Consider the following 26742-nt stretch of genomic DNA (forward strand, 5'->3'; position numbering starts at 1 on the left):
AAACAAAAGAAATATGATCAAGCCGTGTACCTTTTTTGAATTCTCTGGGAGTTTGGAAGCCTATCGTCTGCCATTGCTTTCTCCATGACACAGCTTCCACCAATCAGAGATGACATTCCAACCAATCAGCCTATTCTGCTGTAGTATAAATTGCTGTGATCATTTGAAATCTGGCACTCTTGTGTTTGTTCTGATGAGAACAAGGTGGAAAGCTTCGGCAACATGGCCTTCTTTTCAGCAATATTTTGACATCAGAGTGGTTTGTGACCTGAAGTGGGCCGTGCAGGTGGTGGAGTTCCCATTCATCTGCTGCCCTTTTTCATGTGTTTGGGAAATGTTATGGAAGATCACTTGAGTGGTTGCAGTGCATCTTATAGATGGTACACTCAACATCCATAAGCACAGGCTGGTTGGGTACAGTCTGTGCTTTGCCCATAATGGTGGATGGAGTGAATGTTTCAGGGTGCAGTTAAGCACATGGTTTTGACCTGGTTGGTGTTCAGCTTCTTCCATGTTAGAGCTGCACTCATCCAGGTGAATGGAGAGTATTCCATCACACTCTTGACTTCTGCCAAATTTAGGTGGTAGAAAGGCTTTCTGGAGTCAGGCAATAAGTTGCTGACTGCAGAAATACCAGCCTCTGAAGTATTATTTGCAGCCACAGTATTTATGTTGCTAATCCAGTTAAATTTCAGGTCAGTGCTTACCGTCAGGATGTTGAGGGGGACTTCAGTAATGGTAATGAGATTGAATTTCAAGGGAAGTTGATTAGACTCTTATTGGACTTGGTAATTGTCTGAAATTTGTGTGACTCAAATTTATTTGCAAATATGATTTGATGGACCTTAAGACCATAAAATGTTGGAGCAGAAGTAGACCATTCAGCCCATCCAAGACTGTTGTGCCATTCAATGAGATTCATGACTGATCCGATATGATAATCCTCAACTACACTTCCTCGCCATATTCCCATAACCCTTGATTCCCTTACTGATTAAAAATCTGTCTATCTCAGCCTTGAACTTATTTAACAACCCAGCCTCGACAACTGTGTGCAGCAAAGAATGCCACAGATCCATTTCCCACGGAGAGAAGGAATTCCTCTTCATCTTGTGTCTTAAATGGATGACCTCTTACTCTGAGATTATGCAGTTTGGTCCTAGACTCTCCCACAAGGGGAAACAACCTGTCAAGCCCCCTGAGTATCCTATATGTCTCATTCTTCTAAACTCTAATGAGCAGAGGCCCAACGTACTTGATCACTCCTCATAAGAAAATCCCTCCTTACCTGTGATCAACCTAGTGAACCTTCTCTGGACTGCCTTCAATGCCAGTATATTTTTCAGTATACCACAAGCCCACGGATAACCTCACGATGCTCCACTTCTCCAGCTTCCACCCTAAGCACATTAAAGAAGCCATCCCCTATGGACAAGCCCTCTGTATGCACAGGATCTGCTCAAACGAGGAGGAGCATAACAGACATCTAGAGACGCTGAAAGATGCCTTCGTGTGAACGGAATATGGCGCTCGACTCATCGATCGACAGTTCCAACGCACCACAGCAAAAAACCGCACCGACCTCCTCAGAAGACAAACACAGGACACAACTGACAGAGTACCCTTCGTTGTCCAGTATTTCCCCGGAGCGGAGAAACTACGACATCTTCTTCGCAGCCTTCAAACACGTCATCGATGAAGATGAACATCTTGCCAAGGTCACCCCCCCCCACTACTTCCCTTCAAACAACCGCGCAACCTCAAACAAACCATTGTTTGCAACAAACTACCCAGCCTTCAGAACAGCGACCACAATACCACACAACCCTGCCATGGCAATCTCTGCAAGACGTGCCAGATCATCGACATGGGTACCACCATTACACGTAAGAACACCCACCCAACGGGTACGCGGAACATACTCGTGTGACTCGGCCAACGATGTCTACCTCATACGCTGCAGGAAAGGATGTCCTGAAGCATGGTACATTGGCGACACCATGCAGATGCTGCGACAATGGATGAACGGACATCGCACGACAATCGCCAGGCAGGAATGTTCCCTTCCAGTCGGGGAACACTTCAGCAGTCAAGGGCACTCAGCCTCTGATCTCCGGGTAAGCGTTCTCCAAGGCGGCCTTCAGGATGCGCGACAACGCAGAATCGCCGCGCAGAAACCTATAGCCAAGTTCCGCACACATTAGGGACTTGGATTCATGTTGCATTACATTCACCCCCCCACCATCTGGCCTGGGCTTGAGACAATTCACACCTCTTTAGCCTGGGATTACCCCTCTCTCTGGATCTGTAAAGACTTAATTACCTGCAACTACTCGCATTCAAAGCATTGTCTTGCAACTTTGACTTTGTCTATCTATATGTTTCTGGAACCTACTTCTTCATTCACCTGAGGAAGGAGCAGTGCTCCGAAAGCTAGTGATTTGAAACAAACTTTAACCTGGTGTTGTAAGACTTCTTACTGTGCTCACCCCAGTCCAACGCCGGCATCTCCACATCAGTATATTTTTCCATAAATAAGGGGACCAAAACTGTTCACAGTATTCCAGGTGTGGTCTCACTTGTGCCTTGCATAGTTTTAGCAAGAATTCTCTATTTATATACTCCATTCCCTTTGAAATATAGGTCAACATTCGATTTTAGCATACTGTTTAGCACACTGGGCTAAATCGCTGGCTTTGAAAGCAGACCAAGGCAGGCCAGCAGCACGGTTCAATTCCCGTAACAGCCTCCCCGAACAGGCGCCGGAATGTAGCGACTAGGGGCTTTTCACAGTAACTTCATTGAAGCCTACTTGTGACAATAAGCGATTTTCATTTCATTTCATTTCATTTTCATTTGCCTTCCCTATTACCTGTTGCAGTTGCATGCTAGCTTTTTGTAATTTCTGCACGAGGATTCCCAAATCTTGTATATTTCTGCAGTCTTTCTCCATTTAAATAATATTCAGCTCCTTTATTCTTCCTACCAAAATGCATAACTTTACATTTTCCTACATTATGTTCCATCTTCCAACTCCTTGTCTACTCACCTAACCTGTCTATATCCCTCTGTAAACACTAATTATACGATTTAAAGTATGTCTCTTTGGCCCATTTTGGTGGAAAGTTTTTGTTTTAGTGCTAAGACTTGTTAGTGAAACTGGTTTGGAGATTTCCTGAGCCCGAAAGTAGACAGGAGTTCATATTAATTATTCGGCTTAATTTGCGTTTGGTAATTCAGTTTATCTTCATAAGACCATAAGACATAGGAGCGGAAGTAAGGCCATTCGGCCCATCGAGTCCACTCCACCATTCAATCATGGCTGATTTCAACTCCATTTACTCGTGACAATAAGCGATTTTCATTTCATTTTCACCAAGTCGTGATACCTCTTGTGGGAGTTTTGCCTTGGCTCCACCCTCCCCGCCAAATTGGGAGGAACCGAGTCTTCAGCGATCACTCGATATCAGGCATGATTGTCCACCTAAGAAACTCTGTGTTACTGGTCATAGGTGCTGCGGGTTCTTGCATGGCTGACGAGCCCGATCCTATAGCTGCATTTGCGACTGCACACTTGGCAGATGTTTCCAAGAGATGGGATTGGTATTTGGGCTCTAGATCACTGGTATTCCTTCCTTAGGCTCCTTTTCTGAGCATCGTCTTGCTGTCAGGTTTCCTCGAAGAATTGTGTCCCTTCAGTCAGGAGGTTCCTCCATGTAAGTCTCTTCTAAGCAAGGGTCTCCCAGGTATAAGGTAAGCCTTCAGGGTGTCTTCCAAGCACATCCTTTGTCCTCCTCTTGTTCGGAGCTTTCTTTGAAGTGGGCAAAGTAGATTTGCTTTGGCAAGTGGGACTCTGACACCCTAAGCACATGTCCAGCTCAGCGGAGTTGGTTTCGGATGGTCATGGTCTTGATGCTGCTGCTCTTGGCTCCTTCAAGGACAGTGATGTTAGAATGCCTATCCTCCCTGTTGATGTGAAGAATACATCTCAGCCAGCATTGGTGGTACATCTCCAGGGCCTTGAGGTGGCATCTGTATGTAGTCCAAGTTTCAGAGCCATATAGAAGAGTAGGGCGGACAACTGCCTTGTAGACAAAGACCTTAGTGTCAGCACAGACATCGTGATGGTCAAAAACTCTTGCCGTAGGCGGCACTCAGATTGGATACAATGTTGGATCTCCACATCGATGTCAACCTTAGAGGAAATGTGGCTCCCAGGTATGGGAAATGTTCCACGTTTGGGAGAGTTTCTCCATTGATCGTGATGGAGGGAGTGACTGGTCTTGCCCTGGGGCAGGTTGGTAAATTACTTGAGTCTTCTTGAGATTGAGGCTGAGACCAATTCTTTGGCATGTTCCACGAAGGTGACTGGGAGATTGTCTTCTGAGAGAGTGGAGATGCCAATGTCATCCGCATATTGAAGTTCCACAAGCGATGTCAGTGTCATTTTCTCCTTGGATTTCAACTGGTTGAGGTTGAAACATTTTCCATCCATCCTGTAGATGATGTCCACTCCACTGGAAATCTTGTTCTTGGCAAGGGAAGAATGGTGGCAATGAGGATGGAGAACAGGTTGGAGTGATGACACATCCTTGCTTGACTCCAGTCTTGACCTCAAGAGGTTTCTGTCTTATTTCCGGTCTTATTTCTGTCAGTGAGGACCATCGCCGACATCTTGTGGAGGATGTTCATGACTTTTTCTGGACAGTCGACCTTTGACAGGGTCCTCCATAGCATGTCCGACTGATTGATTCAAAAGCCTTGGTCAGATTGATTAAGACCATGTATAGTGGTTGATATTTCTGCTGGCACTTCTCTTGAATTTGCCAAGCAGTGAAAATCATGTCCACTCTTCTACGGTTTGGTCAGAATCCACACTGGCCTTCCGGAAGGATTTCTTCAGAGACTGGGAGAAAGTGGTTAGCGAGGACTCGGGCGATAATCTTCCCAGAGATAAAGAGCAGGTAGATTCCTCAGTAATTCGCACCTTCCACTGTGTCTCCTTTCTTGAAGATGTTAGTGATGACAGCATCCCTGATGTCTGCGGGTATTTCCTCTCTGTCCTATATTTTTAGGAACAGCTGATGGAGATGACAGGTGATCTCTTCTCCTTCAAGTTTGAAAATCTATGCTGGAATCCCCCCCCCCCCACTCCTGCGGCTTTTCCATCCTTCACATGTCTAATGGCGGATTCAACCTTGTCCATGCTTGGTGGGAGTCCAAGATCATCTTTATTGGGAAGTTGGGGATTTCTTCAAGCACGTCCTCATCTATGGTTGCATCATGGTTCTTTGAAGTGTTCTGTCCATTGAAGGCCATTGTTCCCTGTCTCTCAAGATGGTTTCTTCCTTGCTCCGCACCAGTTCGAGGCCGAGGATGTTAGGTCCTTATTACCTCGGTAGCACTGAAGCAGCCCCGGGTGCCGTGCTTGTCGGTGAAGAGTTGCAGCTCCTTAGCTTTCTCTGTCTACAATTGGTTCTTAATTTCCCTAGTTCTTCCTTGTACTGCCATCTTGCCTGATTGATCAGCTCTCCTCGTTGTCTTACTGGTTATGTGATTTTGCCAGGCGTGGAGAGCTTTCCTCTTGTTATTGAGGTCTGGGATGGTGTGGGTCGTTCTCATTGAACCCATCTTGTTGTTTCCTGGTCTTGTAACCAATGGTTTCTTCACAGCTTGAGATGATGGCTATCTTCAGCTCTTTCAAGTTTTCCTCCATTCTATTAGAATGAACACTCTGGAGGTTTTGGAGAAGACATTTTTGGAAGTTCATTAGCATGCTTGGCCCTTGAAGCCGCTCAATGTTGATCTATTTTCTGAGCTGTTTCTTCATCTTCCGCTGCTTCTGGTGGAGCTTGATGGACATAAGAGGAGTGGATGAGCCAGTAGTTTGTCCACCAGTCATCTGCCCTGGTTAGCACTTTGGTGATGAAGGCATCATTTTGGTCTCAGGATTGGATGATGACTAAGTCGCTCACCTGCCAGTGCTTTGATCGTGGATGTCTCCAGGAAATAGAACATAGAACATAGAACATAGAACAATACAGCGCAGTACAGGCCCTTCGGCCCACGATGTTGCACCGAAACAAAAGCCATCTAACCTACACTATGCCATTATCATCCATATGTTTATCCAATAAACTTTTAAATGCCCTCAATGTTGGCGAGTTCACTACTGTAGCAGGTAGGGCATTCCACGGCCTCACTACTCTTTGCGTAAAGAACCTACCTCTGACCTCTGTCCTATATCTATTACCCCTCAGTTTAAAGTTATGTCCCCTCGTGCCAGCCATATCCATCCATCCATCCATCTTGAACTTGCCTTTTTGGCAGAACATTGTGTTAGTGATGACCACCTGGCGTTCCGCCCATTTGCTGAGCAGGAGAACTCTTTTGGAATTGCATTTCCCAACTCCTTCCTTTCCGATGGTTCTATTCCAGAGTCAGGAGTCCTTTCCCACCCTGGCATTGAAGTTCCCAAGGAGGATGATCTTATCTTTCTTAGGAATGTTGGAACGTATGGTGACCAGAGTGGAGTAGAAGCCTTTTTTGGAACTTATAATTGGCATCAAGGATTGGGCACAGGCACTCACGATTATTGCCTGCTGGTTCTTGGCAAGTTGTAGACGGAGGGTCATAAGGCCATCGTTGATGCCGACAGGGAGCTCAGAGTCGGCTAACAAGTTTGCTCTTGATGGCGAATCCAATTCCATGCTTCCTGGGCTGATCGTCGGGTTTTCATTTCCAGAAGGAGGTGTAACCACCACCATCTTCCCTCAGCTGCCCTTCGCTGTTCTCTTGAAGGACAGCGACATCATTGCTGAAGTGCCTGAGTTCTCTGGCAACAAGTGCATTTCTCCGTTGTGGTCGATTGTTTTGCTCATTATCCATGAGGGTTCGTATATTCCAGGTTCCAAAATTGAGTTTAACTTTGATTTTCTAACCGCAGGTAGATGAGCTGCTGGATGGGGTTTTCCAGCCAGGTTGATTCCAGGAACAGATTATTTCTCGGGCACCTTTTCTGACCCTTTCCCCATGCGGGGTGAGCAGAATGGATTCTGAAGAGGGCAGCTCAGTCGCGAAGAAAGGTGCCAAAATGCTCTCCTGTTCTTATTTCAAGAGCGAAACGACTGAATCAAGCTCCACAGTCTACGTGCCGGTCCGAAGCTAGGGCCTCTCTATGTGTGTGTGTGGGGGGTGTTTATTTCCTCTAATAGGTGCCTGGTGCAGGACATCTTTTTTTTTAAACAAACAATTTTATTGAGGTATTTTTGGCATTGTAAACAGTAACAATATACATTAGTGTGCAAATATCAATTACAAAACCATAGTGCAAATAACAGTTCCTCTCTCGCAAATAGACCCGCCTATTCTTCCCCCCTACTCTACACTATTCTACCCCTCCCCCCGCTGACGATTAGTTCCTCGCGAAGAAGTCGATGAATGGTTGCCACTTCCAGGCGAACCCCGATAGTGATCCTCGTAAGGCGAACTTGATTTTTTCCAAGCTGAGAAAACTTGCCATGTCCGACAGCCATACTTCGGTCTTTGGGGGCTTTGAGTCCCTGCAGGCCAACAGTATTCGTCGCCGGGCTACCAGGGAAGCAAAGGCCACTATCCCCTCCTGGACTCCCGGGTCCTCCGACATCCCAAAAATCGCCACCTCTGGACTCATTGCCACCCTTGTTTTCAGTACCCGGGACATGTAGTCCGCAAATCCCTGCCAGTACCCCCTGAGTTTTGGGCACGCCCAGAACATGTGGACATGGTTCGCTGGTCCTCCCGCACATCTAGCACACTTGTCCTCCAGCCCAAAGAATTTACTCATCCGGGCCACCGTCATGTGGGCCCGGTGAACTACCTTGAACTGGATCAGGCAGAGCCTGGCACATGTTGCGGTTGCATTTACCCTCCTCAGAGCGTCTGCCCATACACCTCACTCCAACTCCCCACCAAGCTCCTCCTCCCACTTGAGTTTCAGTTCCTCGGTCCCTGTTTCCTCCTCTCCCATAAGCTCCTTATAAATATCCAAGATTCTCCCCTCTCCTACCTCGCCCCTGGAAACTACCCTGTCCTGGATCCCCTTGGAAAGGCGTGGAAAGGACGGGACCTGTCTACGTACAAAATCCCGCACCTGCAAGTCATTTCCCCTTGCCAGCCCGAACTTCTCCTCCAGTGCCCTCATGCTCGCGAAGCTTCCTTCCAGGAACAAGTCGCCCATCCTTCCCACCTCCGCCACGCTCAAAACCCACCGTCCATCTTCCCCGGGACAAATCGGTGGTTGTCGCATATTGGGGACCAGACCGACGCTCCCACTTCCCCCGCATGCTTCCTCCATTGGCCCCAAATCCGCAGAGCCGCCACCACTATAGGGCTGGTGGAGTACCTGGCCGGCGGGAGCGGCAGAGGAGCCGTGACCAGGGCTGCCAAACTGGTGCCCCTGCACAAAGCAGCCTCCACCCGCTCCCAAACCAACCCCGTACCCACCATCCATTTCCTTATCATGGCTATGTTAGCCGGCCAGTAGTAGTTGCTGAGGTTCGGCAACGCCAGTCCCCCCTCGCTACGGTTCCGCTCCAGCATCCTCCTCTTTACCCGCGGGGACATCCCCGCCCAAACAAATCCCAGGTTGATTTTATTGATCCTTTTAAAGAAGGACCGCGGAATGAAAATAGGGAGACACTGAAAGATAAACAGGAATCTCGGGAGGATCGTCATCTTCACCGTCTGTACTCTCCCCGCTAGCGACAGCGGGTGTGCATCCCATCTCCGAAACTCGCTCCTCATTTGCTCCACCAGCCTAGACAAGTTCAATGTATGCATCCTGCCCCAGTCCCGCGCCACTTGTATCCCTAAATACCTAAAACTTTCCCCAACCAGCCTAAATGGTAGCTCCCTCAGCCTATTCTCCTGACCCCTCGCCTGCACCACAAACATCTCGCTCTTTGCCATGTTCAACTTGTACCCCGAAAACCGGCCACATTCCCCTAGGATTTCCATAATCCGTCCATCCCTGCCACTGGATCCGATACGTACAAAAGCAGGTCATCCGCGTAGAGCGAGACCTTGTGTTCTACCGCCGCGCCCCCCCCCCCCCCCCCCCCCCCCCCCCCGACCATTCCCTTCCATCCCCTTGCCGCTCTCAGAGCAATTGCCAGCGGTTCTATGGCCAACGCAAACAGCAAAGGAGAGAGGGGGCACCCCTGTCTTGTCCCACGGCATAGTCAAAAATACTCAGATGTTGTCCGGTTCGTCCAAACACTAGCCTCCGGGGCCTGATATAGCAGTCTAAGCCAGTCCACAAAGCCTTCCCCAAACCCAAACCGTCCCAGCACTTCCTATAAATAGTCCCACTCCACCCGGTCAAAAGCCTTTTTGCCATCCATTGCCACCACTACCTCTGCCCTCCGGGGGCATCATAATCACATTGAGTCGCCTTCTTAGATTGGCTACCAGCTGCCTGCCCTTTACAAACCCCGTTTGGTCCTCCACAATCACGTCCGGTACGCAGTCTTCGATTCTGGACGACAGGATCTTGGCCAGTAGTTTAGCGTCAACATTTAATCAAGGAGATTGGCCTATAGGACCCACAGGCCTCCGGATCTTTATCCTGTTTTAATATCAGCGAGATGGTGGCTTGCGACATCATCAGGGGTAACACCCCATTGTCCCTCGCCTCGTTAAACATCCTCACCAGCACCGGCCCCACTATCCCCGAGAACTTTTTGTCGAACTCCACTGGATACCCTTCTGGCCCCGGGGCTTTACCCGACTGCATGGCCTTCAGGCACCCCATTACTTCTTCAGCCCTAATCGGGGCCCCCAGCCCCTCTACCATCCCCCTTCCCACCTTTGGGAAGGTCAGCCCACCTAAGAAGCGCCTCATCCCCTCTGGCCCCGTGGGGGGTTCCGAGGTATATAGCTTGCTGTAAAAGTCCCTGAATACCCTGTTCAATCCTGCCAGGTCTCCAACCCGGTTCCCTGCCCCGTCCACTACCGTCCCTATTTCCCTGGCCGCCTCCCTCTTCCTAAGTTGCTGTGCAAGCATTCTGCTGGCTTTCTCCCCATACTCATACACCGCGCCCCTTGCCTTTCTGAGCTGCTCTACAGCCTTCCCAGTGGATAGCGCCCCCAGCTCCGCCTGCAGTCTCCATCGTTCCCTAAGTAACTCTGCCCTCGGGGATTCCGCATATTCCCTGTCCGTCCGTATCATCTCCTGAAACAGTTCTGTCCCTATGGGCTCGGATTGAGATCAGTCCTCCTCTCACCACCGCCTTCAGCGCCTCCCAGAGCACCGCTGCTGAGACTTCACCTGTATCGTTGGCCTTCAGGTAGTTCTGCATGCATTTCCCCACTCTCTCACACACACCCTCATCTGCCAACAATCCCACCTCTAACCTCCTTTGTGGGCGCTGGTAACTTTCTTTGCAGACCTGCAGGTCGACTCAATGTGGAGCATGGTCCGAAGTAGTGATCGCCGAATATTCTGTATCCCTCACCCCTTCCAAAACGTCCCCACTCATACTAAAGAAGTCAATACTAGAATAAACCTTGTGAACATGTGAATAGAACGAGAACTCCTTCCCCGTCGGCCGACTGATTCTCCAGGGGTCTTCCCCCCCCATTTGTTCCATGAAGCCCCTCAGTTCCCGTGCCATTGCCAGGACCCTGCCCATTCTGGAGCACGACCAATCCAGGTCGGGATCAAGGACTGTATTGAAGTCCCCACCCATAATCAGCTTGTGCGATTCCAAGTCGGGGATTTTCCCCAGCAGCCTTTTGATGAAATCGACATCATCCCAGTTTGGAGCGTAAACATTCACTAGGACCACCCTCACCCCCTCAAGGTTCCCCCGGACCATGTGAAATCTACCACCCCATCCGCAACTGTGCTGTCCGCCTCAAATTGAACCCGTTTGTTAATCATGATCGCGACCTCTATGGTCTTAGCGTCAAGCCCCGAATGGAAGATCTGGCTAACGCAGCCCTTCCGTAATCTAATCTGGTCTGCCACTCTCAAATGTGTCTCCTGCAGCAGCATTACATCCGCCTTCAGAGCGCGTCAGTGCGCGAACACATGTGTCCTCTTGACCAGCCCATTTAACCCTCAAACATTCCAGGTGATCAGCCTAGTTGGAGGGCACCCTGCCCCCCCCCCCCCCCCCCCCCCCCCGTGCCGATCAGCCATCCCCCTTCTTGGGCCCACACCCTGCCCATGTGCCGCGCCCCCCTGGTCCGCCTCATGGCAGCTCCCACCCCCGACCTCTTCCCTGTTACCTGGTTCAGTTCCCTCCCTCGTCAGCGGATCATTTCCCCCGCCCCCCCCAGCAACAACCCCCTGTAACCTAACCCCTGCCATATACTGGCTGTATACAGCCCCCCCCCTCGCTCCCGTTGACTAGCACAAATTGTCCCCCCCCCCCCCCCATCAACACCACTTACCCAGAACATCCCTGTTCGAGCAATCGCTCTGGGACCGAAACAGAGAGAAATCAAACAAAGATCAAAGCTCGCCCCCACAATAGTGCAATTCACACTGTGTAATGAGGTGGGCGCTACCACCCACCCCCCTCCCAACATTACCAGAAAAATAGCAAAAAGAACCCGCACCGCCCCCCAGCACCCAATAACGTAACCTTTAACTATGACTTTGGCTTTAACTTCAAAACTTTCAAACAGGCAAAAACAAACACAAGAACACCCCAAATTTTTAGTAAAAGAACATGCCGAATGATATCGCTAACACGTAGGGCAATCCACAAACAAATGCAAACATCCCTTGAAACACTCTAACTTGAGTCCATGGGTCCTCAGTTCGGCATTAGTCCATGCCCCTTAGCGAAGTCCATCGCTTCCTCCGGGTCATCAAAATAATGCTGCTGTTCCCGGTATGTGACCCAAAGCCGCGCCGGAAAAAGTAGCCCGAACTTTACCTTTTTAAACAGGCTCTCTTTAATTTGTCTGGAGGCCGCCCTCCTTCTGGCCACCTCCTGGCTCAGATCCTGATAGATGCGCAGGACACTGTTGTTCCATAAGCAGCTCTTCGTGTTCTTGGCCCACTGTCGGACCCGCTCCTTGTCCACGAACCTATGGAACTTGACCACCATCGCCCGGGGGCACCCCCCTCGCGGCTGCCTCGCCTGCACTCTGTGTGCCCTGTCCAGCTCCAACGGACGCGGGAAGAAATCCTCCCCCACCAGCTTCTGCAGCATGTCTGCCACATATGCCGTGGCATCCACTCCCTCGGCCCCCTCCGGGAGCCCAATGATTCTCAGATTCTGCCGGCGAGACCTATTTTCCAGGTCCTCCAGCCTGTCCATCAGCCTTGACTGTTGCTCCTTCAACTTTCTAATTTCCAGGTCCACTACCGTTTGGAAATCCGCCTGCTCCTCCACTGTCTTCTCCAATGCCTGGACCTTCTTATCCTGGGCGTCCAGCCTTTGGTCCAGTCGCTCCACCGCTTTCTGAAGCGGTTCCAAATTATCCCGCTTCAGTGCTGCAAAGCTCTCCTTCATGACCTTCAGCATGTTGTCCAGTGCTGTCTGGACCGTCCGTTCCGTGGTCCGTTCGTCCCACTTGAACTTCCACACCACCTTTGTTCAGCCCCTTCTTTGCCTGTTTTCGCTCCCTTCTACTCGTTAAGTCCATACAACTGTGTATGGATCCAGATCTACAGTGCTGTTGTTTTCCCCTCCAGCGCTCAAAAGTTCTAAAAAGTCAGGGGAAAAGGTCGAAAAGTCTGACCGGAGCGAGAGCCACCAAATGCGCGACTTATTCCCTCGTAGCTGCCACCGGAAGTCCTGCAGGACATCTTTTAACATGGGTATGACATTGCACATCAGCAGACACATGGAGCGGGACACTTCATCCTGCCGCACCCGTTTTCTGTGCGGGGTGCTGCTGCTGGCAGCTGGATTCTCCTACTGTGGGTACCCCCACGCAGTCGGGAAATCCGCGGGCATGAGTGCGCTGCCAGTGAAATGGAGGATCCCGCCGTTGGAAAATCCAGGCTGACAGTCTTTGACAGAGGGTAGATCCAGTTCCAGTGGCAAGGGAACCTCGACGACTGGGGATCTCCCTCCTGCTGTAGACATCATCCACCATCACAGCTGTTGATCCCATCTGACTATATTTGGCCTGATTGGCTGTTGAGGACGTGTTTTGGATTGCACTTAGTCTGGTTCCTCCCCACTGATCTCATCATCATTTTCATTTTCATCTGGGCCACAGTTCACGTTGTACAACTGATGCTGCAGTGGCAGTCTTGCTGGGAGTGGTTGTTGGTTTGTTCACCCACCACAGTAGCCAATGCCCCCGTGTCGACCTCCATGCTTAAGGTCACCCATTGACCATAAGGACTATTTCTATGGGAGCTGTCTTGCTTACTTCAACCATATTTAACCTGTAAATCTCGGATTTATTTTTGGGATTTTTTTATACCTCATGCGCTGGAGTCATGGTGCATTTTCTTTTTAAAACTGGGTGCACCCGGTCTGGCACAGCAACGAGCTTGAATATGGCCCTTCCTGTTCCACTTGAAGCAAACAAAATCTCTGCAATGGCACACCTCTTGGGAGTGGTCTTCCTGCATCTGTAACATTCATCAAAATACCTTGGCTGACAATCGCTTTTCTTCCGATATAACGAAGAGGTTCAACTATATACAGGCGCATAGACATATCATACAGGTCTTTACTCCTCGACCCTCAAGTCCACACTACCCGGGCCCCTGCTCTCAGGGCCTCACGCTTTTTCCCCATTGGTTGGAGTTCGCAAGCTCCCACGCCATAGGCCCCGAGCAGGTCATGCGCCCCACGAATGGTCACCCTTACCACAGCTTCACAACATACAGTGAAGATGAGAGTTTGAGTAAAATACAATTTTGGTAACAATGAGATATTTTGTGTTGGCCAAAAGTTTTGTTGTTTTACTCGAGTGTTTATCTGAAGCACATATTTTTAATTTTTTAAGTTCTCGTTTATTTATTTGCAGCTAGAACAGAAAAACCATATGGAGAATTTTCTGGTTTGTACATGAAGATGTATTGTAACATATTCCTGTGCTTTTTCAATGCACCAATGGATGTAAAAGATTGAATGTAACCTCTTTTAAAATACAATTCTGAGGGACAGGATAAACTGTCACCAAGGCATAGATTAATCAAGGACTGTCAGCATGGGTTTGTTATGCAAAAATCGTATCTAACTAACTTGATTGAATTGTTTGGGGACGGAACAATGAAGATTGAAGGTAGTGCAGTTGATGTGGTCTACATGGGTTTCAACAAGTGTTACGATCCCAGTTGGTGTGACTACTGAATGGGAAGATTTGAGAATGGAACACTGGCTCAAAAGATTGTAAGATTACTTTTTTTAAGAAAAAGTGGAGAAATAGGGTCACAGGGCCGCTAAATTTATTTTATTAAATGTGAAAAGTTGGATTATAATATCATATCCCTTTACCCTCATCCTTAGCTCCACAAATGTAAAAAGTTTTCAAAACTAACATCCCAATCTGAACCAAATGGCCGACCTTCCATGGATTTCACCCACAATCCCCTCAGATGATTGTCACATGAGGGTTTCCAACCTCTACTCCCAAAAAGACACGCTTTAAAATCTTTCAAACAAGGCTTTCTGTCAGCTGTTTGCATTAAAAATCCACTCCAGGCTTTTCTTATATCCTGTCAAAAAATGTTCTGCTCCACTTTTTAACAAGGAATCCAGCACTGGCTTTCCACCTCCCCCTTAGGTTTCCTTTGTCTGAAATGCTTTTATACAAACTCAGGTACTGAGTACCCAACAGAATCCTATTGCTTCAAACACTGTTCATAAGGACACTAAACCTTATGATTGCTTCAGATATGTGGCTTGTCTGTAGCCAACCTCATCAGCTCTTCTCTTCCCAGGTCTGACTTTATCTTCCATAAACATTATCCTGCTCTCAAAGGCAGATCCTCTTTATTGCTTTTTACTTCAATATTCCTGGAAACTTCCCTTCATTTCTCTAGTTTCCTTAATCAGCTGCACTTTAATTTTCTGTACTTGCTTTCTTAACCATTACTCCATGATATAGTAATCTTTATTGTCACAAGTAGGCTTACATTAACTCTACAATGAGGTTTCTGTGACAAGTTATTGTGATAAGCCCCTAGTCACCACACTCCAGCGCCTGTTCAGGTACACGGATGGAGAATTCTGAATGTCCAAATTACTTAACAGCACGTCTTTCAGGACTTGTGGGAGGAAACCGAAGCACCCGGAGGAAACCCACGCATACACAGGGAGAATGTGCAGACTCCACACAGACAGTGATCCAAGCCGGGAATCGAACCAGGGACCCTGCCGCTGTGAAGCAACAGTGTTAACCACTGTGCTACCGTGCCATCCATGGTATGGCTTTTCTCCTGGCAAAGCTGAGAGAGATGTTCCTTCTCTGGACCTCTAAAACCAACTGCCAGTGAATTCAGTTAAAACTACACTCAAAAAGCATTCCTACCCAAAGGTGTCCCTGGTTGCTAAGAAACAACTTCTATTTCTCCCAGCTTGTTAACTTTTCACATTGTAACCGTCTCTAAGCAAAGTAGAAGCACAGTATGAGCTGACCAAACCCACACACATACAAACAGCTAACAATAGGTTTACCCTTCCTTACACAGCAACACTACATTATACCCACTTAAAACTATACCACATTTCTAATATTTAACAATAGAAATTTAGATCATTTAAAATTACCTCAGTTTTCCTGACACAAGGCTTTTGGCACGATCCCACAAGGCAGGCCGGTTTTTAAAAAAAGCCCATGGGATCCAGGGGAATGTAGCAAACTGGATACAAAATTGGCTCAGTGGCAGGAAACAAAGGGCAATTGTCGATGGGTGTTTTTGAGACTAGAAGGGTTTTTCTAGTGGGGTTCCACATGCCTCGGTGCTTGGTCCCCTGCTTTTTATGGTGTATATTAGCAATTTGGCGAATGTAGGGAGCTTGATCAAGAAGTTTGCAGATGACACAAAAAGTGGTTGCAAGGTTGATAGCGAGGACTATAGCCATCGACTGCAGAAGGTATCAATGGACTGGTCAGGTGGGCAGAAAAGTGGCAAATGGAATTCATCCTGCAGGCATGTGAGGTGATATATTTGGGGAAGTCAAACAAGACACATTAATACACAATGAGAGGATTCTGTGAAGTGTAATGGAATTTGGGGAACTTGGAGTGAATGTCCACAGATCCCTGAAGGTAGGAGGTGCTTGGGTGGCTAAGAAGGCAGATGGAAACCGACAATTTATTAGTCAAGATATAGTACATAAAATCCTGGAACTATAATAAAACATTAGTTGGCCCACAACTTGAACACTGTACGCTGTTCTGGACGCCTTATTACAGAAAGGATTTAATTATACTAGAGAGGGTGCAGAGGAGTATTAAGAGGATGTTGTCAAGTCGGAAAAATTGCCGCTATGAGTAAAGATCGGATAGGCTGGCGTTGCTCTCCTTGGAACAAAGGAGGCCGAGGGGAGATCTGATTGAGATGTACAAAGTAATGCGGGGTCTGGATAGAGTGGATGCAGAGGACCTGTTTACTTTAGCAGAGAGGTCAGTGGCTTGGGGCCATAAGTTTAGGGGATGGGTAGAAAGATTAGAGGGGAGAAGAGGAAATATCTTTTCACCTAGTGGGTGGTAAAGGTCTAGAATTCACTGCCCGTAATGATAGTAGAGGCAGAAACCTTCAATTCATTTAAAAGGTGTCTGGGTGGCCTGTTTTTCAGATGATGCGGACATGATGGGCACGATTCACCCAAACAATGACTTAAGGCTGGATTCTTCGGCCCCGCCCGCCGCAAAATCGCCATGGATGGGACAGGAACCATGTAACGGTCCGTTGACCTCGGGCGGTAATTTCCAGTTGCTGGGCGGGCATGGACGAAGAATCATGCCCTTAGTGTCATTTTGGGCCATTTTGGCGGGGTGTTTTCCCCCGGCTTTTTGGGTGAGATCCAGAACTCTATTCGACCACTTAATCATTTTTTTTGAGCTAGGGGAGTTACTCACTGGTAAAACCCACACTTGCGATCTTCCCAAAAAGGAACATAGTTCCCGAGTGAGGGTGTTTACCGGCGTGATTCCAGGCATTTGTGGTGCCGAGAAACACATGGCTTTTCAACATGGCTCATTTTGAGTAACGGGCCTGAACGGCGAACGTGTGGCTGAGGCTGGACATCGCGGAACGTGTGTCAGAAACTGGGCATAGCCTGTTTTTTACAGTGAGGAGCTCCGCTCGCCGGGACTCCCCGTTGTAGCGAGAGTTCGGATTTCCATTTTTAAATGGCATGCCGATCTCCGAGGCCCACAAAAAAGCGACCGACCTTCACGCAGCCCGAACAGAACATGGGAAAATCCCCCGCACTCATGGGGGTCTCCACATGGTACCCTGGCAGTGCCAGCCTGGCACCCTGGCAATGCCCTTGCCAGCTGACAGTGCCACCTGGGCATCTTGGCAGTGCCAGGCTGGCACTCTGGTGGCACCAGCAGTGCCAGGGCATCACCTTTCCCAAAGGGCATGCAGCTTGGGGTCTCCTATCTCCTTGGAAACCCCATGCGTGTCGCCCCGTCTGGTCCCTGTTTGTGGGGACCAGTACAAAACGGCGCTCACCCGAGGTCCCCGAGGCGAAGGGATTGATTGCCAAAGCCTCAGGTGCCTCGGAAATCTGCACATTAGAGTGAGGCTTACTGCCTCGCTCTAATACGCAGATTTGCCAAAAACTGATCCCGTCCATCGTGGGCGGGATTCCCCTTGCAACGTCTCGCGCGTTGCGCTGTACCTCCGTGGCGTTGCGAGCCGGGTGGATCCCGGGAGCGGGGCCTCCCGGCTTTCACCGGCCATTGCAAGCTACTTTTCCGGTGCAGCGTGGCCAGAAGGTTGCGCCCTTTGATTTATTTTCTGGCAAGACCAGTTCCTCTGAGATGGGGACGCCATTTTGAAAGGGTGCCCAGATCTCAAACTGAGGTTGAGGGTTCTCCACATTCCCCACCGCGCAGGCATAGGCAACACACCCAACCCTCATGGGAATGAGGGTATCAGCCCCTCCCCACATCTGAGCGTACCCCATGATGGGGTCACTGGGGGCTCCCCTACCTTTAGGACCCCCACCATTAGAGGCTCCCCCCTTTAAGGACACCCCCTTCACCCCTCACCCTTCACTCCCCCTGGCACCCTGGCAGGGCCAACCTGGCATCCTGGCACTGACAATATCGCACCCAGGTACTGCCCCAGGCAGCCTGGTAGGTATTGCCCCAGGCAGCCTGGTAGTGCCAGGTTGGCACTGCCAGGTTGGTGTTCCAGGGTACTGCCCGCCCTGTCCCCAATCACCTGGGAAGGTCCAATGGCCTCCTAGACCCTCCGGCATGACCATCGTGCTAAGTCTCTGTTTGTGGAGACCAGTACTCATCCACGTCCGAGTGAGGCATCACTGATGCAGCTGGTGACTCCCTGGAGCTGGGAGAATGCGGGCCGCAAATATTTAGATGAACCTAATGGTTCATTTAAATATGATTATCTGGATCACGGGCAGAGAGGGGGTGATCCAGATCTCGCCGAGCGTAGTGGGTCGGGTGCATTGTGCTTGGCTTGGCCCCTGGTGTGAAGTCTGTTTTGGGCCTCCTGCGATGCACTCGGAGTAATGGGATCGGTGCCGGGAGCAACATGGTGGGAAAATCACACCCAATATATCTGTAAATCATAGGTATATCCATAGATGCTATAGGAAGTCCTGTTATGATTTTTAAAAAAGGATTTTAATGCATCCCCTGTTGAAAACAGCAAACTTATATAATTTGCTTCACAGAATTGAAAAGCAAAAGAGACGAATATGCTGACTTGATCTTGGAATTCAAAGAAAGTGGTATTATTGGCAACCACTGGTCTTGTCTGAGAATGCAGCAAAACAGTTTCAGTGGGAAGAAGTTAGTCAACTGGCTGATGGAACAGAAAAACGTTGGTGAGTCCGCGAGGTAACGTTTCTCCCACATATCATGATAAACAAACACCTCCCATCTCGGATTTGCTTGCAGTTGTATGTTGGTGTGCAGAGGTAACATTTAAAATCTCCAAGTTTCTTTCGATCACATTTTGAAAAGATTTTTGGACTAATTAATTTATTAAAATGCTTAGTTCTTTGTCCACAGCTCTGCAGGTGCAATTTTTACACATTTAATTTTTATTTAAAAACATGTTGCTATTTTAATTGAAACAGATACCAAAGTGCTCGTTCCTAATCTGTACTTTGTTCAGTTTCACAGTGCTTCGGACTTGTGCAATGGAGCAGCATAACGCAGCATTGTTTTACATTCTGCCTGTGATTTCCCAATAGCCTAACATGAGCTTCCATTGTTTTGGTTGTTTACATCGGAAGGCAAGAAGTGGAAAGCAGATTAGGAGTCTTTATTTGCAGGGAGCTGGGGAGGGAACAGGGACGATTTTCAGCAGTTTAGGTGCCTCATAATGTAGGGAATGTGAAGGTCCTGCCTAACGTAATGGGTGTTACAGGCGGATGGCGTTATGGTGGTAAGGAAGATACCCCTACCCTTGGGGGAGGGGATATTGCAGCCAGGGTAGATCGAGTCAGCATCAGCTTGAGACCTGTTGGATCGGGCGTGTCATGATATCTATATTAACATATCATGGTGCAATCACATACACACACTGATGGACAGGTCGACGGACCAATCAACACACACGCAACATCACAGCCAATCACCAGTGAGAGCACACGCAGTATAAAACAGGGAACACCACAGTTCCCGCTGATTCCACCAGGAGATAGCTCAGAGCACAGAGCTCACAGCGTGCCACTCAGACATACACCATGTGCTGAGTGCCTCTCTAAGATAGTGCTAGGGCTGGGTCCACAGGTTAACTGGTGAAGTACGAACCACAGCCAGAAGTTTACAGTTGTTGTTATCCAGAATAATAAAACAGAGTTGTACCATCCACAACCGTGTTGGTTCATTTGTATATCGGAACACCCAACACGACATGATACCAGGTTGGAAACTCCCCAGCAACTGTGAGACCTACCTGCAGATCTTCAGAGATCCACCATCCTGCGCCGTGGACACCACCAGTCCGCCGCAGCCGCTCCAAATCGCTGTAAATCTCGGCGTCAACTGGAAGCTGTTTAAACAGCGCTTCCAGCTCTTCCTAGAAGCCACAGACAGGGAGAATGCATCGGACACCAGGAAGATCGCCCTCCTCCTCTCCACGGCAGGGCAACACGCCATCCACATCTACAACTCCCTGGCATTCGCGGAAGGCGAGGACACGACGAAGTACAAGACGGTCCTTCTAAAACTTGAGCAACACTTCAGCGTCAAAGTTAATGAGAGCTTCGAGAGGTACCTCTTCCAGCAGCGCCTGCAGGGTAAGGATGAGCCTTTTCAATCTTTTTTTGACACGCCTCCGTATCCTCGCGCAGTCCTGCGGCTATGAGGCCACCTCCGATTCCATGATTCAGGACCAGATAGTTTTTGGGGTCACCTCAGACACCCTACGCAGTTTTTGGGGTCACCTCAGACACCCTACACCAGCAGTTCCTCAAAATAATGAGCCTCACCCTAGCCACCGCCATCGAAACCTGCGTCCTCCACGAAAATGCGACCACCCGGTACTCCCAATTCCAGGCGGCCGAATCGGCATGACAGGGGTCCTACGAGGCCGAGCGGGTCCAGTCGATCGAGTTCCTCCCGGCCCGCGGCCCGGACGAGGGCGGCCATCTTGCGCCCTTTCCGAGGCCTCCCGCGCTTTTACGTGCCAAAAGAGGGGACGTCGACGCAGAGGGACGTGACGCGCAGGCGGGCTCTATGCAGGACCGAACTGCGCATGCACGGTGGCGCAACGAACGCCATGACGTCACGATGTGCGGCAACTGTGGATCCGCACACTTAAAGTGGCAATGTCCAGCCAAAACTCGATAATGCCTCCGCTGTGGCAAGATGGGCCACTACGCTGCCTGCTGTCGAGCAGCTCAACCTGCCAACGCTCCGCAATTCCGCCAGCCTCGCAGGGACGTGTGGGCCATTCAGCCTCCATACACCGAGTCATACCCTGACGACGTACAGACCGGTGATACCGACGACCGGGAAGCCTTCCACGTTGTGGTAATAGACAGAAATCGGATGTACCAAGTAGGACCCACCAGCCGATACCAGTGCACAGCGTTAATCCGGGCGATGAATGGTGTGCCACCTTAACGGTCAACCGATCACATTCCGTTTAGACACTGGTGCCTCCGCCAATCTCATTGCATGGTCAGCCTTCTACACCTTGAAGGTCAAACCACCGATTCGGCCATCCCACTGTCAGTTGGTCGATTACAACGGTAATGTTATCCCGGCCATGGGGTCTTGCCAGCTCGAGGTTGCACACAATTCATACACAGCCACACTGTCTTTTGAGATAGTTGGATCCTCGAAGGACTCTCTGCTAGGCGCACAGGCGTGCAAGATCCTCCACCTCGTTCAGCAGGTACACACTCTGTCTCCAGAAGGCACGTCCGATTTCCCGGATGCAGACTTTAGGGCACAGCTCCACTCGCTCCTCGCCCAAAACCAGGAGGTTTTCGAGGGCATGGGCACGCTGCCCTATACTTACAGAATACGTCTCAAACCGGACGCCACCCCGGTCATTCACGCACCTCGTAGAGTACCAGCACCACTTAAGGACCGCCTCAAGCAGCAGCTGCAGGATCTGCAGGACCAAGGAGTGCTTACCCGGGTCACGGAGCCTACGCCATGGGTCAGCTCCATGGTGTGCGTAAAAAAGACCTCTGGCGAACTCCGGATCTGCATCGACCCGAAAGACCTGAACAATAACATCATGAGGGAACACTACCCCGTACCCAAACGGGAAGAAATCACGAGCGAAATGGCCCGGGCTAAAATTTTTACCAAGCTTGATGCCTCAAAGGGTTTTTGGCAGATTCAGCTGGATCAGTCCAGCAGGAAGCTGTGTACTTTCAACACTCCTTTTGACAGATACTGCTACAATAGGATGCCGTTTGGCATCATCTCGGCATCCGAATCATGGAACAGATGATGGAGGCATCGAAGGGGTGTGCGTCTATGTTGACGACGTCATCATCTGGTCCACCACACCACGGGAGCACCTCAGTCGTCTCCAGCGCGTCTTTGCTCGGATACGAGAACACGGCCTGCTCCTCAACCGAGCCAAGTGTTCTTTTGGCCAAACTGAGCTAAAGTTTCTGGGGGACCACATATCCCGGTCAGGGGTGCGTCCAGATGCAGACAAAGAGACAGCTATTGCAGCCATGCCGCAGCCGGCAGACAAGAAGGCAGTGCTACGCTTTCTCGGGATGGTCAGCTTCCTGGGGAAGTTTATTCCCAACCTTGCCTTCCACACAACGGCTCTTCGCCACCTGGTGAAGAAGACTACGGAGTTCCAGTGGCTGCCCGCACACCAGAAGAAATGGGAGGAGCTCAAGATCAAGCTCACCACCGCCCCGGTATTGGCGTTCTTCGACACTACTCGAGATACAAAGATCTCGACTGATGCCAGCCAGTCCGGCATTGGGGCGGTACTCCTGCAACGGGACGACACTGCATCATGGGCCCCGGTCGCCTATGCCTCGCGGGCCATGACCCCCACAGAACAGCGCTATGCGCAGATTGAGAAGGAGTGCCTGGGTATGTTAACCGGCATAGATAAATTCCACGACTATGTGTATGGTCTTCCTCGGTTCACCGTGGAAACCGACCATCACCCCCTGGTCGGCATCATACCAAAGGACCTCAATGAGATGACCCCTCGCCTCCAGCGCATTCTGCTCAAGCTCCGGAGGTACGACTTCCAACTGGTCTACACCCCGGGAAAGGACCTCATCATCGCGGATGCCCTGTCCAGAGCAGTGAGCACACCGCCCGAATCGGGGGGGTTCGTCTGTCAGGTCGACGCACATGTAGCCTTCACATCGGCCAATCTGCCAGCTACTGATGCAAGTCTGGCCCATATTCGCTGTGAGACTGCGGCTGACCCCCTTCTACAAGGTGTGATGCGCCACATGACGGAAGGGTGGCTCAAGGGGCAGTGCCCACAATTCTACAATGTCCGGGACGACTTGGCCATCAGTGATGGTGTCCTCCTAAAGTTGGACCGGATTGTGATCCCACACAGCATGCACCGGCTTGTCCTCGAATAATTGCAGGAAGGCCATCTCGGGGTTGAGAAATGCAGGCGGAGGGCCCGAGAAGCTGTGTACTGGCCGGGCATCAGCGACGACATCCCCAACATGGTGCTCAACTGCCCCACATGCCAAAGGTTTCAGCCGGCGCAACCCCTGAGACGCTTCAGCCCCATGAGTTGGTAACATCCCCCTGGGCAAAGGTGGGTGTGGACCTTTTTCATGCGCTCGGCAGGGACTATGTCATCATAATTGACTATTTCTCCAATTATCTGGAGGTCATACGCCTGCACGACTTGACATCAGCTGTAATCAGAGCATGTAAAAAAACCTTCGCTCGCCATGGCATTCCGCTTACCGTCATGTCGGACAATGGGCCCTGTTTTGCGAGCCAAGAATGGTCTTGTTTTGCCGCTTCATATGGCTTCACACACGTGACGTCCAGCTCTCTGCATCCCCAGTCAAATAGCAAGGCGGAAAAGGGCGTCCATATCGTGAAGCGGCTCCTCTGCAAGGCTGCTGATGCCGGATCTGACTTCTGTTTAGCCCTGCTGGCCTATCGCTCGGCCCCACTGTCCACAGGCCTCTCACCAGCCCAGCTGTTGATGGGTCGCGCCCTCAGGACCACTGTGCCTTCTAGTCATGTTCCTAAACCCGACCATGCTCCAGTACTGCAAAGGATGCGACAGCAGCGTGCTCAGCAGAAGGTGGCACATGACACTCGGGCAACTGATCTTCCTGCCCTGGCGCCTGGAGACAACGTCCGCCTACACCTACCAGAGGGTGGCTGGTCGGCAACTGCCGAGATTGTCCGCCGCATGGCTCCCCGCTCGTTCCTGATTCGCATGCCTGATGGCTCCATTCGCCGGCATAATCGGCGGGCCCTTCGGCTGTTTCCGCGCTCGCCAGGTGATCATGCACCGGTGCCACGCCCTCCTGTTGTCCCTGATGTCGACTTCGTGGAGCTTCCTGCCACTCTGCCTATTCCTCTATCGTCCGTGGCCAGGCCCATTCCTCAGCCAGTGGATCCTGACCCACCCTTGAGGCGGTCAACCCAAATTCGTCGCCCACCTACTAGGCTGGACTTATGAGCCTGTTTGCACATTGGACTCACTGAATTGTTGTGCAACAATGTTAACGTGTTTCTCTTTTTTTCGTTCCAGGAGTTCTCTTTCGATATTTGATGATTGCACTTGTTTTGTTTGTGGTACAACCTCGTTGCTATGTTGCACCTGACATCTTCCTATGTATATAGTTTAGCCTCATGTACATGTTGTAAATATTGCACACACATACTCAGCCGCACTCAGTACACACCAATATTTATTACCATGTAGGCACATATTCTTGTGAAAGGGGGGGATGTCATGATATCCATCTTAACATATCATGGTGCAATCACACACACACTGATAGGTCGACGGACCAATCAACACACACGCAACATCACAGCCAATCACCAGTGAGAGCACACGCACTATAAAACAGGGAACACCACAGTTCCCGCTGATTCCAGCAGGAGATAGCTCAGAGCACAGAGCTCACAGCGTGCCACTCAGACATACACCATGTGCTGAGTGCCTCTCTAAGATAGTGCTAGGGCTGGGTCCACAGGTTATCTGGTGAAGTACGAACCACGGCCAGAAGTTAACAGTTGTTATCGTACAGAATAATAAAACCGAGTTGTACCATCTACAACCGTGTTGGTTCGTTTGTATATTGGAACACCCAACACGACAGGGCGGAGCACTTCTCTTCCCCCTGGCCCAAAAGCAATGCACAAAATAAACACCTACTTGCTGCAGCTTTCCGTTCCTGCCTCCGTTTAGCCGGCATGTTGCCTTGGCAGAACCAGCTCACAGCCATTATCCAAACAATACAAGCAACCCTCTTTAAAAATTCAAATGATCAACCTGCCTCTTGAGAACAGGTACTCACCACAGCTCCCCCCCCCCGCCCCCACTCCATTCCACCCTAACCCACCCTGTGTGGTAGTACGAGGGTTTGTGGTAAATTTGACAGCATGTTTTCCATTTTTAACAGTTTAACACGCTGCCTATCCTATTTCAGACGGCAGCTCGGTGGCTCAGCGGATAGCACTGCTGCCTCACGGCACCGAGGTCCCTGGTTTGATCCGGGCTGTGGGTCACTGTCCGTGTTGAGTTTGCACATTCTCCCCGTGTTTGCGTGAGTTTCGCCCCCACACCCCAAAGATGTGCATGCTAGGCAGATTGGCCACGCTAAATTGCCCCTTAATTGGAAAACATGAAATGCGTACTCTAAATTTATATTTAAAAAATTTCAAGTATTTTTACAATTAGCTTTCTGCGTAAGATTGTAGGAGAGTGAAGAATATGTAAGTCTGCAATTTTGCCCTCCGAATAATGGAATTTTGACATAAAGGCAAGGTGCTGGTTTGTGCATACCACTCTGCTGTAATCTGGGACAGTATTTTACGGTCCCCTGCAGACAAAGGTCCTGTAAAATGGCATGGGCACCTTTCCCACCTGCTCATCCTGAAGCTGGTTGCTATTTAATGGGTGGCAGGTGAGGCTTTCGGCAGCCCGTCTGCGTCACTCCAATTGAGCTCCAATTAATGGCCACTTTCTGGCAGCTGCAGTTTTTTGGCCAACAAGAGAAAGTCGGCAACAGGTGGGAAATCTGGAGGATATGCCTGTTTTGGGCCTCAGGCGGGAAGAGGAAGGGGCAGCAGTGCCTCCTACATTGACCCCTTTGACTGGTTAAAAACATCCCACCCCCCCAGCCTCTCTTATCCTGGTACCACCATGAACCCCTCACCCGAACCAACTTCTCCATTGCTCAGCTTCTAGCTCCTCCTCTTCAGGGATTGGATGCACTTCCAGCAGAAGCCATTGCTCATTGGTGGTGCTGCTGGCCTTCAGATTGACCCGCAACACTCAGAGGTGGGACTTCCTCCTCATCTTAAACAAATTAACTCTCCACAGGACATGAAATGGCTGTGGGGCAGTCTGCTGGAGAATCCCAGGACAATGTTGCACATATTTATTAACAACGCGTGGAGAATCAAGGGATCACCTTAATTTCTGTTTCTAAAAGAAGAATGTGCTCAACGAGAAGGGAGTTCAAAAGCCAAATTCCTTTTCAGATGTGTTTTAAAAAAAATATGTAGTCAGGACAGCTTGGTTTGGATGTAGCTGTGTTAAGCAGGTCTTTCCTGTTCAACTGCCTAATCACGACAAAAAAAGCCTTTTACGCCCAACACCTGTCAGGTTGATTATTTTAAACATTGATAGCTGACGTTTTGATTTTTGAACTAAAAATGGATGATTCTGTCATGAACAATGGAAACTTTTCTCTAAATTGCGAATGTCAGTCATGTTTATGACCAACTTACCATAAACAAAGGAGTGAAACCCAGTATTTAAACAAAAATATTATTTCTTTGCTGGGGGTGAGGGGAGAAAGATTCAATATGAACTAAAGCTTTTGTCAAATATACATATTAATCCATTTCCATTGGTATTGCACTTGGGTGGAAAAAAAATCTCAAAGCTGCCGAAGGTTGGGT

General features: G+C 49.7%; 1 protein-coding gene across 5 annotated transcripts in view; it reads left to right on the forward strand.

The window, feature by feature from the left end:
* LOC140427793 (uncharacterized) overlaps positions 1–26742 on the forward strand; it is a 181087-nt gene that overhangs the window by 108495 nt on the left and 45850 nt on the right. For all 5 annotated transcript variants that reach the window (XM_072513453.1, XM_072513457.1, XM_072513458.1 and 2 more), the window contains one exon: positions 18843–18995. In XM_072513453.1, the coding sequence (XP_072369554.1) occupies positions 18843–18995 (153 nt within the window). The remainder of the gene's footprint in view (positions 1–18842; positions 18996–26742) is intronic.

The sequence above is a fragment of the Scyliorhinus torazame genome, chromosome 8 (assembly GCF_047496885.1).
Source record: "Scyliorhinus torazame isolate Kashiwa2021f chromosome 8, sScyTor2.1, whole genome shotgun sequence".
Taxonomy (NCBI): domain Eukaryota; kingdom Metazoa; phylum Chordata; class Chondrichthyes; order Carcharhiniformes; family Scyliorhinidae; genus Scyliorhinus; species Scyliorhinus torazame.